Below are 13,615 nucleotides of genomic sequence, written 5' to 3' on the forward strand. Positions count from 1 at the left end.
AAAAGCCGACCGGCGAAAGCAAATATTGCACCACATTTCCAGCTGCATATCAAACGAGAAACACACACCCCCCGCACTCAATATCCCACACACACAGATACAAGAATAAAGTTTTGTATGCAATAGACCAGGAAGGGAATCTAAAAATCTGCAGAGGGGAAAGAAGAACAAAGAAGATTTCATAGAGAAACACGCTTCAAATATTTAATGCATGAGAAGTTCACCAAAGGGACTTCTCATATTAAAGGCAAACAAAAGAGAAAATTAAGCGGCAACTCCTTCCGTCCTGGAGTTGCACCTTTCGAGAAACTATATTCATATATTTATTTTTCTTTGCTGCTCCCCATAAACATTTTGCACCTCTATGAGTTTCTAGAACATGTATCCATCTAACCGCAAGTCTACAGCGTCCACAGGGAGAGAGAGAAGTGCCCTCAGGAGGGGTGAGTGTGTGTGTGGTCTTCAGTAGCGCTGATGAGGGCTGAGGCTTTACCCTGGGCTCAAGTCAGGGGCATTATGGGATGTTAGAGCGGCTGCAGGACTGTGCGTGCGGCGTCACCGTTCCCTCCGGCCTTCTCCAGCTCCGACAGCTCCTCGAACACCTCTCTAAACACACGTCAGATACAAACACCTACCTCAGTCACTCATTCATCTGCACAGGACACATTTAGGGCTATAGGGCCTGTCACACTTTATTTTTTTAATGAGAAGTTTATTTATATAGGGACAGTACAACAAAAAAAAACATGATTCCAGTCAAAAACTGGAAATCAAGAGTTTAGCATGAGCTAATTTGCATCTCGGATCCCTAGAAAGGTGGGAAAACCTGTTCGCGAGGTGGGAAAGGCCGTTCGCGAGGTGGGAAGCCGGGTTTGCGAGGTGTGAAGCCACGTTTGCGAGGTGTGAAGCCACGTTTGCGAGGTGTGAAACCACGTTTGCGAGGTGTGAAACCACGTTTGCGAGGTGTGAAGCCACGTTTGCAAGGTGTGAAACCACATTTGCGAGGTGTGAAGCCCGTTCGCGAGGTGAGGAGGCCCCGTTCGCGAGGTGGGAAGCCGGGTTCGCAAGGTGTGAAACCACGTTTGCGAGGTGTGAAACCACATTTGCGAGGTGTGAAACCACGTTTGCGAGGTGAGGAGGCCCCGTTTGCGAGGTGGGAAGCCGGGTTTGCGAGGTGTGAAACCACGTTTGCGAGGTGTGAAGCCACGTTTGCGAGGTGTGAAACCACGTTTGCGAGGTGTGAAACCACGTTTGCGAGGTGTGAAGCCACGTTTGCAAGGTGTGAAACCACATTTGCGAGGTGTGAAGCACGTTCGCGAGGTGAGGAGGCCCCGTTCGCGAGGTGGGAAGCCGGGTTTGCAAGGTGTGAAACCACGTTTGCGAGGTGTTAAACCACATTTGCGAGGTGTGAAGCCCGTTCGCGAGGTGAGGAGGCCCCGTTTGCGAGGTGGGAAGCCGGGTTTGCGAGGTGGGAAGCCGGGTTTGCGAGGTGGGAAGCCACGTTTGCGAGGTGTGAAACCACATTTGCGAGGTGTGAAGCCCGTTTGCGAGGTGGGAAGCCGGGTTTGCAAGGTGTGAAACCACGTTTGCGAGGTGTGAAGCCACGTTTGCAAGGTGGGAAGCCACGTTTGCAAGGTGGGAAGCCACGTTTGCAAGGTGGGAAGCCACGTTTGCAAGGTGGGAAGCCCGTTCGCGAGGTGAGGAGGCCCCGTTTGCGAGGTGGGAAGCCGGGTTTGCGAGGTGGGAAGGCCCGTTCGCGAGGTGGGAAGCCACGTTCGCGAGGTGGGAAACCCCGTTTGCGAGGTGTGAAACCACATTTGCGAGGTGTGAAGCCCGTTTGCGAGGTGGGAAGCCGGGTTTGCAAGGTGTGAAACCACGTTTGCGAGGTGTGAAGCCACGTTTGCGAGGTGGGAAGCCACGTTTGCAAGGTGGGAAGCCCGTTCGCGAGGTGAGGAGGCCCCGTTTGCGAGGTGGGAAGCCGGGTTTGCGAGGTGGGAAGCCACGTTCGCGAGGTGGGAAACCCCGTTTGCGAGGTGAAAAGGCGTTTGCGAGGTGTGAAACCATGTTTGTGAGGTGTGAAACCATGTTTGTGAGGTGTGAAGCCACGTTTGAGAGGTGTGAAGCCTCGTTCGCGAGGTGGGAAGCCCGTTCGCGAGGTGAGTTTAGTAAGCCCTAGTTTAGTTAGTTGTTGTCCCAGCCCTAGTTTAGTTAGTTGTTGTCCCAGCCCTAGTTTAGTTAGTTGTTGTCCCAGCCCTAGTTTAGTTAGTTGTTTTTGTTATTTTAGTGCTTAAACTAAATGAAAATCTGAAATGTCTGTTCAAATAAGGAAATTGTTGTATGACTTTAGTCAATAAATGTAATCTTAACTATTATAAGGCCACCAAGAGCATGCGAGTATTGCGTACATGTGTTTCAAGCATTCACAATAGTTATTTTTAGGATGACAGTCATTGGCGAGTGCGTCCATGACACTGACTTGTGCATGTAGAAAAAGATGTATCCGCTGCGGTCCCGGTCCCTCTGCACGGTGGACTCCTGCGTGCGTGACACGTCCAGGTCGTTGTAGGTGAGCCACGACTGCTTCCTCATATCGTACACGTCACTGATGTAATGCCCTACAGGAGCACACACACACACACAGTCACACACCGGACTCCGCAAAGCAGCAACACGAGGGTGAGGTGCAGTACCTGACGAGGAGCTGCTGCCGATGTGGCTGACCACACTGATGAGCCGGAACGAGTTGGGCAGCTCTCCGGTCTACAGGACACACACACGCATTACAGGAGAACACTGGCACGCAAGACCTGCAACATTTCTGGGCCATCAGAGACTCACCAGTGCTTTTACATTTTAAACAGGACAACTTGAAGTCTCAATCTAGCTCATTTAAATCCCCAATTATTCATTTTGTCTAGGAATAGATTTCTTTTTCACAACTCAAACAAAACCTCCTGAAGTATAACAGAAAGTTATACTTCTAGATTTAGATTTCGACTCTAGATTTCCAGATGTCCAAAAAAAGTTAAGTAAATTAAAACATTGTTATATAATAATTAAACACTGAAGCCAAGTGACACATATATACATTGTCTTGTGCAACAAAAATACAAACAGTGCAAATGACTTTCACAAACTATTAGCATTACATTGTGTGGCGACTCTTTAAAACAAATTTCAGTGCCTCATCCGAGGTGTAAAACAGTTTTGCACTTCGTCAGAGTGCAAATCTGTTATTTCGTGCACTCAAATTTCCAAAGAAAGATGCTAATTGGTGGAGTAAAAGACCAAAACATGTTTATTGTTCAAGTCAATGATGGTTTCAGCTAATCTGGCTGTCTCGGTCGTTTAGGGTCACGAGTCGAAGGTTTTACAATTTCATCATTTACAGTACTTTGGATCTTAAATGGGTGACAGGGTTGCAAGGCCTCTGATTCATCAATCATATCTGAAGACATCATTTAGTTTGTTACGTTGTTCACTTGAAATCTGTTGAATGTGTTTCTTTGTCTCAGTGTAGCTGACTTCGGTTCACCTTTTTGTGAAGGTCTCATTTGTTTAGATTCACTTCATTACTTGTGTTGTATATTGTTAAAGCCATCCTTCAATATATAACGTCTGCAGAAAAGACATCTGGCTCGACCAGAGGAAGCAAAAGCTGTCTCTCTATGTTCTGTATTTGTATTAAGATGAACAATTTCAAATTCATTGATGAATCAATGCGGACCCAAACAGCGGAGCCTCTGAATGCCCAACGATCCCACTGAAAAGCCGAGAATCTCCTCTTTACAAGACTTTATAGAGCACACGGATTGGTTTAAGGGTTCAAGAGTGATTAAACCCAGACGCACCTCGGCGTTCTTCTTGAGCTCCTCCGCTTCAGCCTCGCTGTACTCCATATCCAGGCCGTCTTCGTTGCCCGAGTCGTCGTCGGAGCACAGCAGCTCAGGCAGGGAGTTATTGAACTCTACGACAACAGAAACACACACAGTCACACACAAACACACTCACATTAGCACACGAGTCATGTGAGGCAGAACACCGGGTCATGCTGACCTTGCAAGCTGAGCTCTGTGGCCCTCTTCAGGTCATCATCTTCTCGCATCTCTCTCGCCTCCTGCGCACAGAACACACAACACCCCCTCGTTACACAACTATTGCCACGATCCGTTAAAGCTGTGCTGACGCAACACTGGAGTTACAGCTGGTAAGAAGATTGTGCTGAAAAACTAAACATGTCTGTGCCATTTACCCCACAAAACAAAAGAGAAAAGAACAAAACATCCAAGTAAAAGTGCCCCATTATGCGGTTTCAGATAACTCCTTTCCTGTAGTGTGAGCTAAAGCTGTTTGTGGATAGTTTCAAACATCATAGTGGAGATTAATAAGGAAGTGATTCTGAAACGAGTCGCCAGTAATTCCAGTCTCTCTTCCTGCCGAATCTACGCATCTGTGTAACATTTGTATAATGCCAGTCTATGATCTTCATCGGCCGCTGGTGAACAATGTCTACTTTGACCCTCAAACACTGTGGTGTATGTCGGGGACTGGAAGAGTTTGGTTCGTGTTGTTCATGTCGAGAAGACGCTGTTTTCTTGACATGAACGCCATCGTTACTGATCATATCACTGACTAAATGCTGTGACTATGTATCAATAGCTGAGATACAGATATAATGAGCAAGACTGGGTCATCTGACCAATCAGAGCTGAGTAGACCAATCAGAGCAGAGTAGATTGAGCCATCTGACCAACCAGAGCAGAGTAGATTGAGCCATCTGACCAATCAGAGCAGAGTAGATTGAGCCATCTGACCAATCAGAGCAGAGTAGACCAATCAGAGCAGAGTAGAATGGGCCATCTGACCAATCAGAGCAGAGAAGACTGAGCCATCTGACCAATCAGAGCTGAGTAGCTTGTGGAAAAGAGGATTTTAGAGAGATTGATTCATCTGACGAGTCGTTTGAGAATCACTGAACTGGAATTGAGCTTTTCAGCCATTTTGACAGCCATAAAGAGTTCTTTACTAAAGCCCTATTTAGACCCCTTGGGTTCCTGACTCTTAAGACGAGTGAGTGTGTGTGTGTGTGTGTGTGTGTGTGCCTCACGTGTTCCTGCAGGCTCTGGGCGAGCGCCTGCTGCAGCTCCTGCTCCTCACGCTCCTGCTCCAGACTGAACTGCTGCACCCAGTCCAGCTCGCCCGGGGCTCCGTCGGGCGTCTCGTTCTCCTTGTTCTCATCCATGGTCAGATCCAGAGACTCCAGAGCATCTACACACAACACAACATGAGCTCATGTAGTCTACTGGTCACCTTTATTTATACAGCGCCTTAAACACTACAGTGTTTCCAGAGATAACAGCAAAAGTCACAACTTCAGTTCAGTGATGGTACATTTTTTTTATTAACTTACGTTGTTTATATAACTCAGTCCAGCTCAGTTCTCAAATAACGGTGTAAATGCAGACAGATCAATATTATTGTTGATTATTAGATTAAATCCCCCAACTAAGCAAAACCGAAGCCAATGGCGACAGTGGCAGAGCTCCAGAGCGGAGGAAACTGCAGTGAACTCGAGCGTGAGTCGGTGTTTACCCGCGGGCGGCTTCTCCGGCTCCAGCAGGTCCAGGTGCTGCGCGGGCTCGTGTCCCTCCGCGTCCCCGAAGCCCGTGTCAGGGCTGCTGGTGGGCTCGTCCTCGGGGCCCGCGGGGAGGCTGGTGTCATGGCGACTAAACTCCAGCACTGCCGCCAGCATCTCCTCGTCATTCATGCTTTCAGACTGTGGAGAGAGAGAGAGAGTCGGTCAGATTCATTTGGGCAAACGTTTCATTTGAACAGGGGTGAAAAGTAAGATTTTGACCTGCCCAATCAGAGCAGACTGGGTTATCTGACCAATCAGAGCAGAGTGGGTCATCTGACCATTTTAATTTGTTTGCAGCAATGAACATTTTAGCAAATTACATCTTATTTTGTTTAGTTGTCTGTTCAGAATCATGGGAGAATCGTAAGATCTATTTTAAACAAAACAAATATGCGATTTAACCAGAATCATGCAGCTCTGTATGTTTCTCACAGCAGCACAGACGTTTTTCAACATTAATAATAATCATAAATGTTTCTTGATCATCAGATCCTCATATTAGAATGATTTCTGAAGGGTCATGTGACACTGAAGACTGGAGTAATGATGCTGAACATTCAGCTTTCATCATGATATTTTAAAACATGTATATTATTGATCAAATAAATGCAGCCTTGGTGAGAACAGACTTTTCAAAATACATTTTTTAATTCTTACCGATCCTCAACTAATGATAAATCCTGCCATTTAAAACGTAAAGAAAGCCTATAATTTGCTCGTGCCTTGGGAACCAAACACGACAATCAATCACGAGACGACTTGTGCTGTTTCCAGAGCTGCACACACACACACACACACAAAATTTAATGTTTTATGCCGTTTTCAGTGATGAGTAACTATAGTGCAGCTCTTAAAGTGACAGTAGCCTAATATTCCTGCAGCCGTCTCTATAATAACACCAGAGAAAACTCACTCATTCTCCACTGAATAAGTTTAGAAACTGCATTTGAGATGTATATTTTGTATAAAGTGCAGTGATATTTTACATTTGATCACAGTTTCTCTGTTTGTTGCGATTGCTAATTTAAAGAGTAAAGAGTCTTTACTTGTCTTGACATCTACATTAGTTAGGCTAGTTGTGTGTTTTTAACCCTCAGGTGCTCTTCGGTCATTTCTGACCGAAAAATTTTCTGTTTTGAAATGTTAATAATCACAGCTTCATCGGAATGTTACAAAACTTGGTGACTTTTATGGCATTGGGTATGTGAACACACAAAAAAAATTGAGGTCATGATCCGTGCAGGCTAAGTTAAAAAAAAAAAGTCACACTTGTGCTCTTCGGTCAAAAATGACGACCCATAGGAAATGAATGGGAAATTGACAAAAAAAAAAAAAAATTCTCTGAATTTTGGTATGTACAATCTACAAATCAGCCACAATTCTAAAAAAAAAAAAAAGTACACCGCAGGAAAGGGGTGACACTCTACAACATCTAGAGTGCAAAACAGACAAACCCAGACACCCACCAACCCACACACTTTTATACACAAAAACACCAAAAAAATTTGATTACATAAAGTATGTTTTGAAATTTAAAAAAAAAAAAATCACAGCTTCATCGGAGTGTTATGAAATTTGGTGACATTTATGGCATTATGTATGTGAACACACAAAAAATTGAGGTCATGATCTGAGCATGCTAAGTGGCCTTAAAAAAAAATAGTCACACTTGTGCTCTTTGGTCAAAAATGACCCCCATAGGAAATGAACGGGAAATTGACAATCACAAAAATTCACAATTTTTAATTTATTTATTTATTTATTTTTACATTTTTTAAATAAGAAATCGTTTTTGAGATTGTTTCAACTATACATTCAAATCCACCAAAAAAAAAAAAATGTGTTCATAAACATCTGGGGAATTCACATGCCTCTCCATAGAGAGCTGTACATGCCATCTAGTGGTTACGCCATGATTCTACGCTTTTTCTCTATAATGTAACCAGATGGTGCTAATTTTCTTCAAAAAATATTTTTTTCTGAAGGCCTAGACTCTATATTAAACTAAAATACTGCATTAATAACTTTTTTTTTTTTAAATAATATATATATAGAAATATATATTTTTTTTTCCATGGCAAAAATAAACCATAAATATTGCATAAATATGAATAAATTCAATCAAATTGTCTCAAAATACTGAATCAAAAAGAATAAATATTATAGAACAAAAATAAATTGCATTGGTTTTACTGGGATGGAGGAAATGTAATTTTTAGGTGTCTGGTCACTTCTGACCGGGAAGATAACAAGTGTGACTCCGAAACGAAGAGCACAAGAGGGTTAAAAGTGTTCTTTAGCCAGTTGATTTCTGTTCATGATATTCAGCCACAATTAAATGTCTTGCAATAAGACTAAATGTGAATATCATCTACGTTGTTTTTGTTTTTGTTGAAATCAAAATTAGGAATCGATTAGAATGGCTAAACTGAATCGCTAGCTAACCCTCCTCGTGATGTCAGCGTTGGACTGTAGTTTTCTGCATAAATGATTGATGTGCTCACCTCTTCCGTCCGGTCTTCCTCTGGATGAAGTCTGCGACCCACTTTCCTGACCAGCTCCTCCTCACTGTCCGAGTCGCACAACACACTCCCCGAGCTCTCGGGCTTCACAGAACCCTTCCTGTAACACACACACACACGAGTGTGAACACGTCGACACTAGGGCTGGCATGACTCCTCGGTTGAAGTCGAGACTCAAAATACAAGAAGAGCCGTTCACCGGACGAGACTATTTAAAGTCATAGAATAGAATCTATTCTATTCTATTCTATAATATAATATAGCAGTGCTACTGGGAAAATCACAAAGAACACACTATGACTACTTTGATACTTTATTTGAACCAATTATTATTGCTTATATATTTGCACATAAGTCAGTCATTTTAAAGGCTGTTGTTTATCAGCACATTTTTTTTACAGGTGAAACAAGAAAGATTAGAATATTGTGCAAAAGCTCTTTTATTTCAGTAATTCAGCAGGTGAACTGTTATATGAAGGACTAAAAATGACAAAGGGAAAAATAAATCAATAAAAGTAGAAATAAATAAATGCAGAAATATAGAGAAAATAAATACATTTTGGTAATATAAATGGCTATTTCTGTATTTTCTTTATTTATGCATTTATATATGTATTTATTTATGTATTTCTACATTTATTTCTACATCTATTTATTTATTTATTTCTACATTTATTTATTTATGTATTCCTACATTTGTGGAAAGCGGGCTGCATTCTACATGGGACTGACCCCACTCAATTAGCATACAGGCGCAGGGAAAAATAAATGTAGAAATAAAAATACATATGTAAATAAATGAATACATGTAAAAATACATAAATAGCCATTTATATGACCAAAATGTATTTATTTTCACTATATTTCTGCATTTATTTATTCATTTCTACTTTATTTATTTTTCCTTTTGTCATTTTTAGTCCTTCATACTGTTGAGTCCTTCGCAAAGTGGCATATTTCAAGCCTTTATTTGTCACAATGTTGATTATGGATTACAGCTTATGAAAACCTTTTCACAATATTACAATTTTGAATTTGGCGTTTTCATAAGCTGTAATCCATAATCATCAACATTATAACAAATAAAGGCTTGACATATCTCACTAACATCAGTTTCACCTTCTAAGCTGAATTAGTGAAATAAATGAACTTTTGCACGATATTCAAAATTTGAGTTTATATGATTAATGGATGAAATACTCGATGACTAAAACAATCGTCAGCCCTAAATGTCCCCCAGCATGCCCTTCACCAGCAGAGGCGTTCTCACCCACCGTAGTGTCGAGGAGTTGACGGACTGCGACGTCTTCAGGGTCCTGGAGCTGAAAGGAAACGAGCCAACGTTAGCGAGTGTGAGGGCGGCTTCTGTAAAGCTCAGATCAGTAATGTGACTGTGTGTTTGATCTGTATATCCGTCTTTTATGCATAGCTTTGTATTTGACTGATTTATAGGGGTGTAACCATATATCGAGTTTAACGCCGCCTTCACACTGGCAGTTGAAATCAGCTCCGATGCGGCTGCGAAACGACCGGAAGTCATTCATTTCCTATGGAGATTCGCAGACCGCATGCGAATGGGTCCGAAACGGGTCCGACCGAGTGCGGTGCGAAGAAAATCGTGTCCGTTGGTCATCCGGATGCGTTCAAAAATTTGAACTCTTGCGAAAAGCTACGGACGGTTCCTATCCGACAATTCCAGCGGAAGTTGACCGTTGCTATGGTACTGATAAACAAACCTGAATTATTAACTTTTAATAAAATAAATATTGATTTTATAACGATAAGTTGTGATGTCATTTTTTATTTTCATGACTTTCTAACGTTTATAAGGGCAGTTAATACAATTAAATTGAAGGTAGACATTGAACTATTGACCACTATATCACATTTTTTAGCCGACCTGACATGTCAACGTCCTGAGCAACTTTCCTCACGCAGCATAACCCTCATCAGAGAGATCATACAGAACTGACAGAATCAAACTTTAATCTCTCCGCCATTTTTGTTCTACCCGCGTCCGACGCTTTTCACTGTGTAGTACGACGTCCGTTGGGAACGTATTGCGTATTACGGAGCTGATTTCAACTGCCAGTGTGAAGGCAGCGTAAGTGTCAGAACAACAGTAAACTAGTGTATAATGCTAAATATAGCGTATAATAATGCAGTGTGTGTCCTGATCATGTTCATAATTATCTACAATAATTCAGTGTTTTCAACTTCAGAATCATGATTATTGTTATTCTGGTGTTTCTATGTGTCCCGTGCGTTGGGTTTCAGCACCGAGTCCAAGAACATTCATTTACACACACACACAACGTAACACCAAATTTTAGCATTTTAATCATCAGGACATCTTGGGAGTAGCGCAATAATATCGTATCGCGAGTTCAGTTTCGTGACATGAGGGAATCGTTACATCCATCATGAGTAATATTGTTAGGTACAGCAGTGATGTGTGTGTTATGGTTTGGCTGCGGGTGTGCTTACAGGGCGGCCTGCGCGCTCCAGCCGAGGCTGAGGGGGGGCCGCGTGGCGTCGGTGCAGTGGGACAGCAGCGTCAGGTGTCTGGGGATCAACACCTGCTGGCCCAGCTTGCTGTTCAGGGACAGCTGAGTGTTGTAGCTGTAGCGCTTCAGGTGGAGGATCAGCACCCTGCAGACACACACACACGCTGACAAACCACATCCAGGACTTCTCAAGCACCACTTTTGGGGTTTTCAATGACGATAGTCAGAGATCAAACACTAATCAAACAATATCTTTATCACCTTCAGATTCTGGAAAAGGTGAATAAACCAACAAAACAAAATGTAGGGTCCTTTGAAATCAGTTTTACTTTTACTTTTTTTTATTTTCTTTTTCTTTGCTATGTGCCGCCCAGATTTGCATTTTCACCAGACATACGCTCTTCTCCCACACAAAAACAGAATTTCAATCCAAAAATGCCAAATTCCACGAAATTCATCGTTAATTTGACAATTGAAATTCCATCTGAAATTATAGGGCCCTAAAAATGGTCGAATACAGTGCAGCAGAAGCAATGACTGCGGTAACTTTAATCACAGAGACACCATGACCGATATTACTTATTCGAACTGATTCCCTCCCATTAATAAATGATTGACAATAGGGCTGGGCTGTATATCGAGTTTGTATGATATAATCGATATATAGTACGATATCGGCCGATATATCGGTTATCGGCTTTCAAATATAAAGAATTATCGGTTATCGGTATCGGCCAAAATTTTCATATCGGTGCATCCCTAATGTAAATAAAAAAAAACGGAGGATTTTAAGGGTACTTATTTTAACGTAGAAAGTACCGCCATTTAACCAAAAAAAAAGAGATGATATGATTTTTTGGGCATATCGCCCAGCCCTAATTGACAAGAAGAATGAAATACGCATCATATACTTGGATATTTACGAGCAATATGGCGGTCATATCCATGCGAAACGGCTCTATATCTGTGTCAGACGGCTGCGGCGTTGATTTTGCTTGAAAAGATCGCATATTATCTCTCAATAATTCAAGCACTCTTCATGAATATGGCTGTTTTCCCAAGGTCTTCACTAGGGCTGAACGAATCATTGTTTATTTTTTAAAGTATGTGTTTTTACACATGTAATTTAATACATATTTTAAGAGTTATTAAGATTAAATAATAAAGAAAAAGAATCGGATCATGAGCTATCTAAAGATTCCCATCCCTACTGTACAATGATTTATTGATTGTCTTTGTCGACTAATACAGAAGGTAAATAACTTTTTTTTTTAAATTGCATATTAAATCGCAATCGCAATATTGGTTAAAAAAAAAAAAAAAAAAAAAAAAAAAAAAAAAAAAATCGCAATTAGATTATTTTCCAAAATCGTTCAGCCCTAGTCTTCACTTTCAAAGTCAAATTCAAGCGCCTTGTACGAACCCTGTCAAATGTGTATTTTCAACAGTCCCACAATTCAAAGCTGCTAAAGTGCACGTGTGTGTGTGTGTGTGTGTTAATCCCAACCTGGGGAGCCGGCTGAATTTGTGAGAGACGGTCGCTGCTTTTCCACTGCATTTCTCACAGGAATACTCGATCTCCTCCATCTGGAAAACACAAAGTCAGAAGGTGATGAAAGTGCCACCAAGTGAACTAGAGCTCAATATCCACACAGAGGTCAAACCCGCGCTGATCGTCAGTCGCGCGTTACAGCAGCGGGGAAATAAAAAAGCTTTCAGGAAAACATTCAGTAGAAGTGACACACAAGGGTTTAACAGTTGATGGACTTAAAGGGGTCATCGGATGCAAAGGTCACTTTCATATGGGGTGTGGATATGAATGTGTGTTTGCAGAGTTCTCTTTGGGGGATAACTGTTCTCTAAAGAAAACAACTGATCAATCTCGTTCAGTAAATACACTTCCACTCAATCTTCTCCAACAGGAATAGGCAACATACATATTTGTGTGTGTTTTGGTAAACTGCACATCATATTCTGGCACCAGATAAAACAACCTAAGAACCATTTAGGAATTATATTAATGCTTTTAACGCATTAAAAAGACGAAGATGAAGACTACACAATCTTATCAGCATAATGAAGAAGTTATATTAACTGGAATAATTGTACCCAAAGGGACCGGCCGAGCTGTGCGTGCTCTTCATACACATAAATTACCTTTTACACGCATCCAATAAGCAATTTAGCGCCGTAGGCTACATATGACACGCACTATTTTCACATAACTTCCAAACACTTCAGTAATTCAGCTTAAAGGTGAACTGATCTATTATATAGACTCATTACATGCAAAGTGAGATATTTCAAGCCTTTATTTGTTATAATTTTGATGATTATGGATTACAGATATGAAAACCACAAATTCAAAATCAGCTCTGGGCATGTGTTGGTCAGTGTGGTGTGAACAGGTGTGTGTGTGTGTGTGTGCGGTGGCTCACCCTGAAGAAGAGGTCGAGCGAGTCCTGGATGGATCTCAGCGGGAGCGTCTTCTTGCGTCGAGGGAGGTCGATGGACAGATCGTTGAACTGCTCACGCTTCGTCACCGCTTCTCCACAGCTGCGCACCCGAGGGACACATTCAGTTAGGATTAACTATATTCATGCCAATCAACAGGATTTCAATTTTAAAAATAATTAATTATGATTACAATTCAAAGCATTGTTTACAATAACTTAATTTTCTTTAAATCAATCAATATACAAAATCAGACATATATACCAATAGCAACAACATTTACAGTCTCTCAATTTCAAATTTGTCAGAAAGTAAAAAAACAAAAAAAACAAACAGGTTAAACCTTTTTAAAAATGTCCATTAATATATTTTTCTGAATAAAAACGTTGTCTAATATAATAATAAAAAAAGGACATTCTATTAAAATTAGTGCTGTCAAACGATTCAAATATTTAATCGCAATTAATCGCACATTTTTATCTATTCTAAATGTC

The 13,615-nt window shown here is 41.5% G+C and overlaps 1 protein-coding gene across 2 annotated transcripts in view; it reads right to left on the reverse strand.

Annotated features, from left to right (window-relative positions):
* Positions 1-182: 182 nt before the first annotated feature.
* Positions 183-13,615, reverse strand: part of usp37 (ubiquitin specific peptidase 37) — a 34,571-nt gene continuing 21,138 nt past the window's right edge. For both annotated transcript variants that reach the window (XM_089132935.1, XM_089132936.1), the window contains exons 13-24: positions 13,106-13,223; positions 12,175-12,254; positions 10,648-10,812; positions 9,435-9,482; positions 8,143-8,260; positions 5,593-5,776; positions 5,108-5,268; positions 4,057-4,117; positions 3,852-3,967; positions 2,691-2,760; positions 2,477-2,615; positions 183-606 (exon numbers count right to left, since the gene is read on the reverse strand). In XM_089132935.1, the coding sequence (XP_088989061.1) occupies positions 525-606; positions 2,477-2,615; positions 2,691-2,760; positions 3,852-3,967; positions 4,057-4,117; positions 5,108-5,268; positions 5,593-5,776; positions 8,143-8,260; positions 9,435-9,482; positions 10,648-10,812; positions 12,175-12,254; positions 13,106-13,223 (1,342 nt within the window). In that variant the 3' untranslated portion in view covers positions 183-524. The remainder of the gene's footprint in view (positions 607-2,476; positions 2,616-2,690; positions 2,761-3,851; positions 3,968-4,056; positions 4,118-5,107; positions 5,269-5,592; positions 5,777-8,142; positions 8,261-9,434; positions 9,483-10,647; positions 10,813-12,174; positions 12,255-13,105; positions 13,224-13,615) is intronic.

This window comes from Pimephales promelas, chromosome 7, assembly GCF_988280905.1.
Source record: "Pimephales promelas chromosome 7, fPimPro1.hap1.1, whole genome shotgun sequence".
Lineage (NCBI taxonomy): Eukaryota > Metazoa > Chordata > Actinopteri > Cypriniformes > Leuciscidae > Pimephales > Pimephales promelas.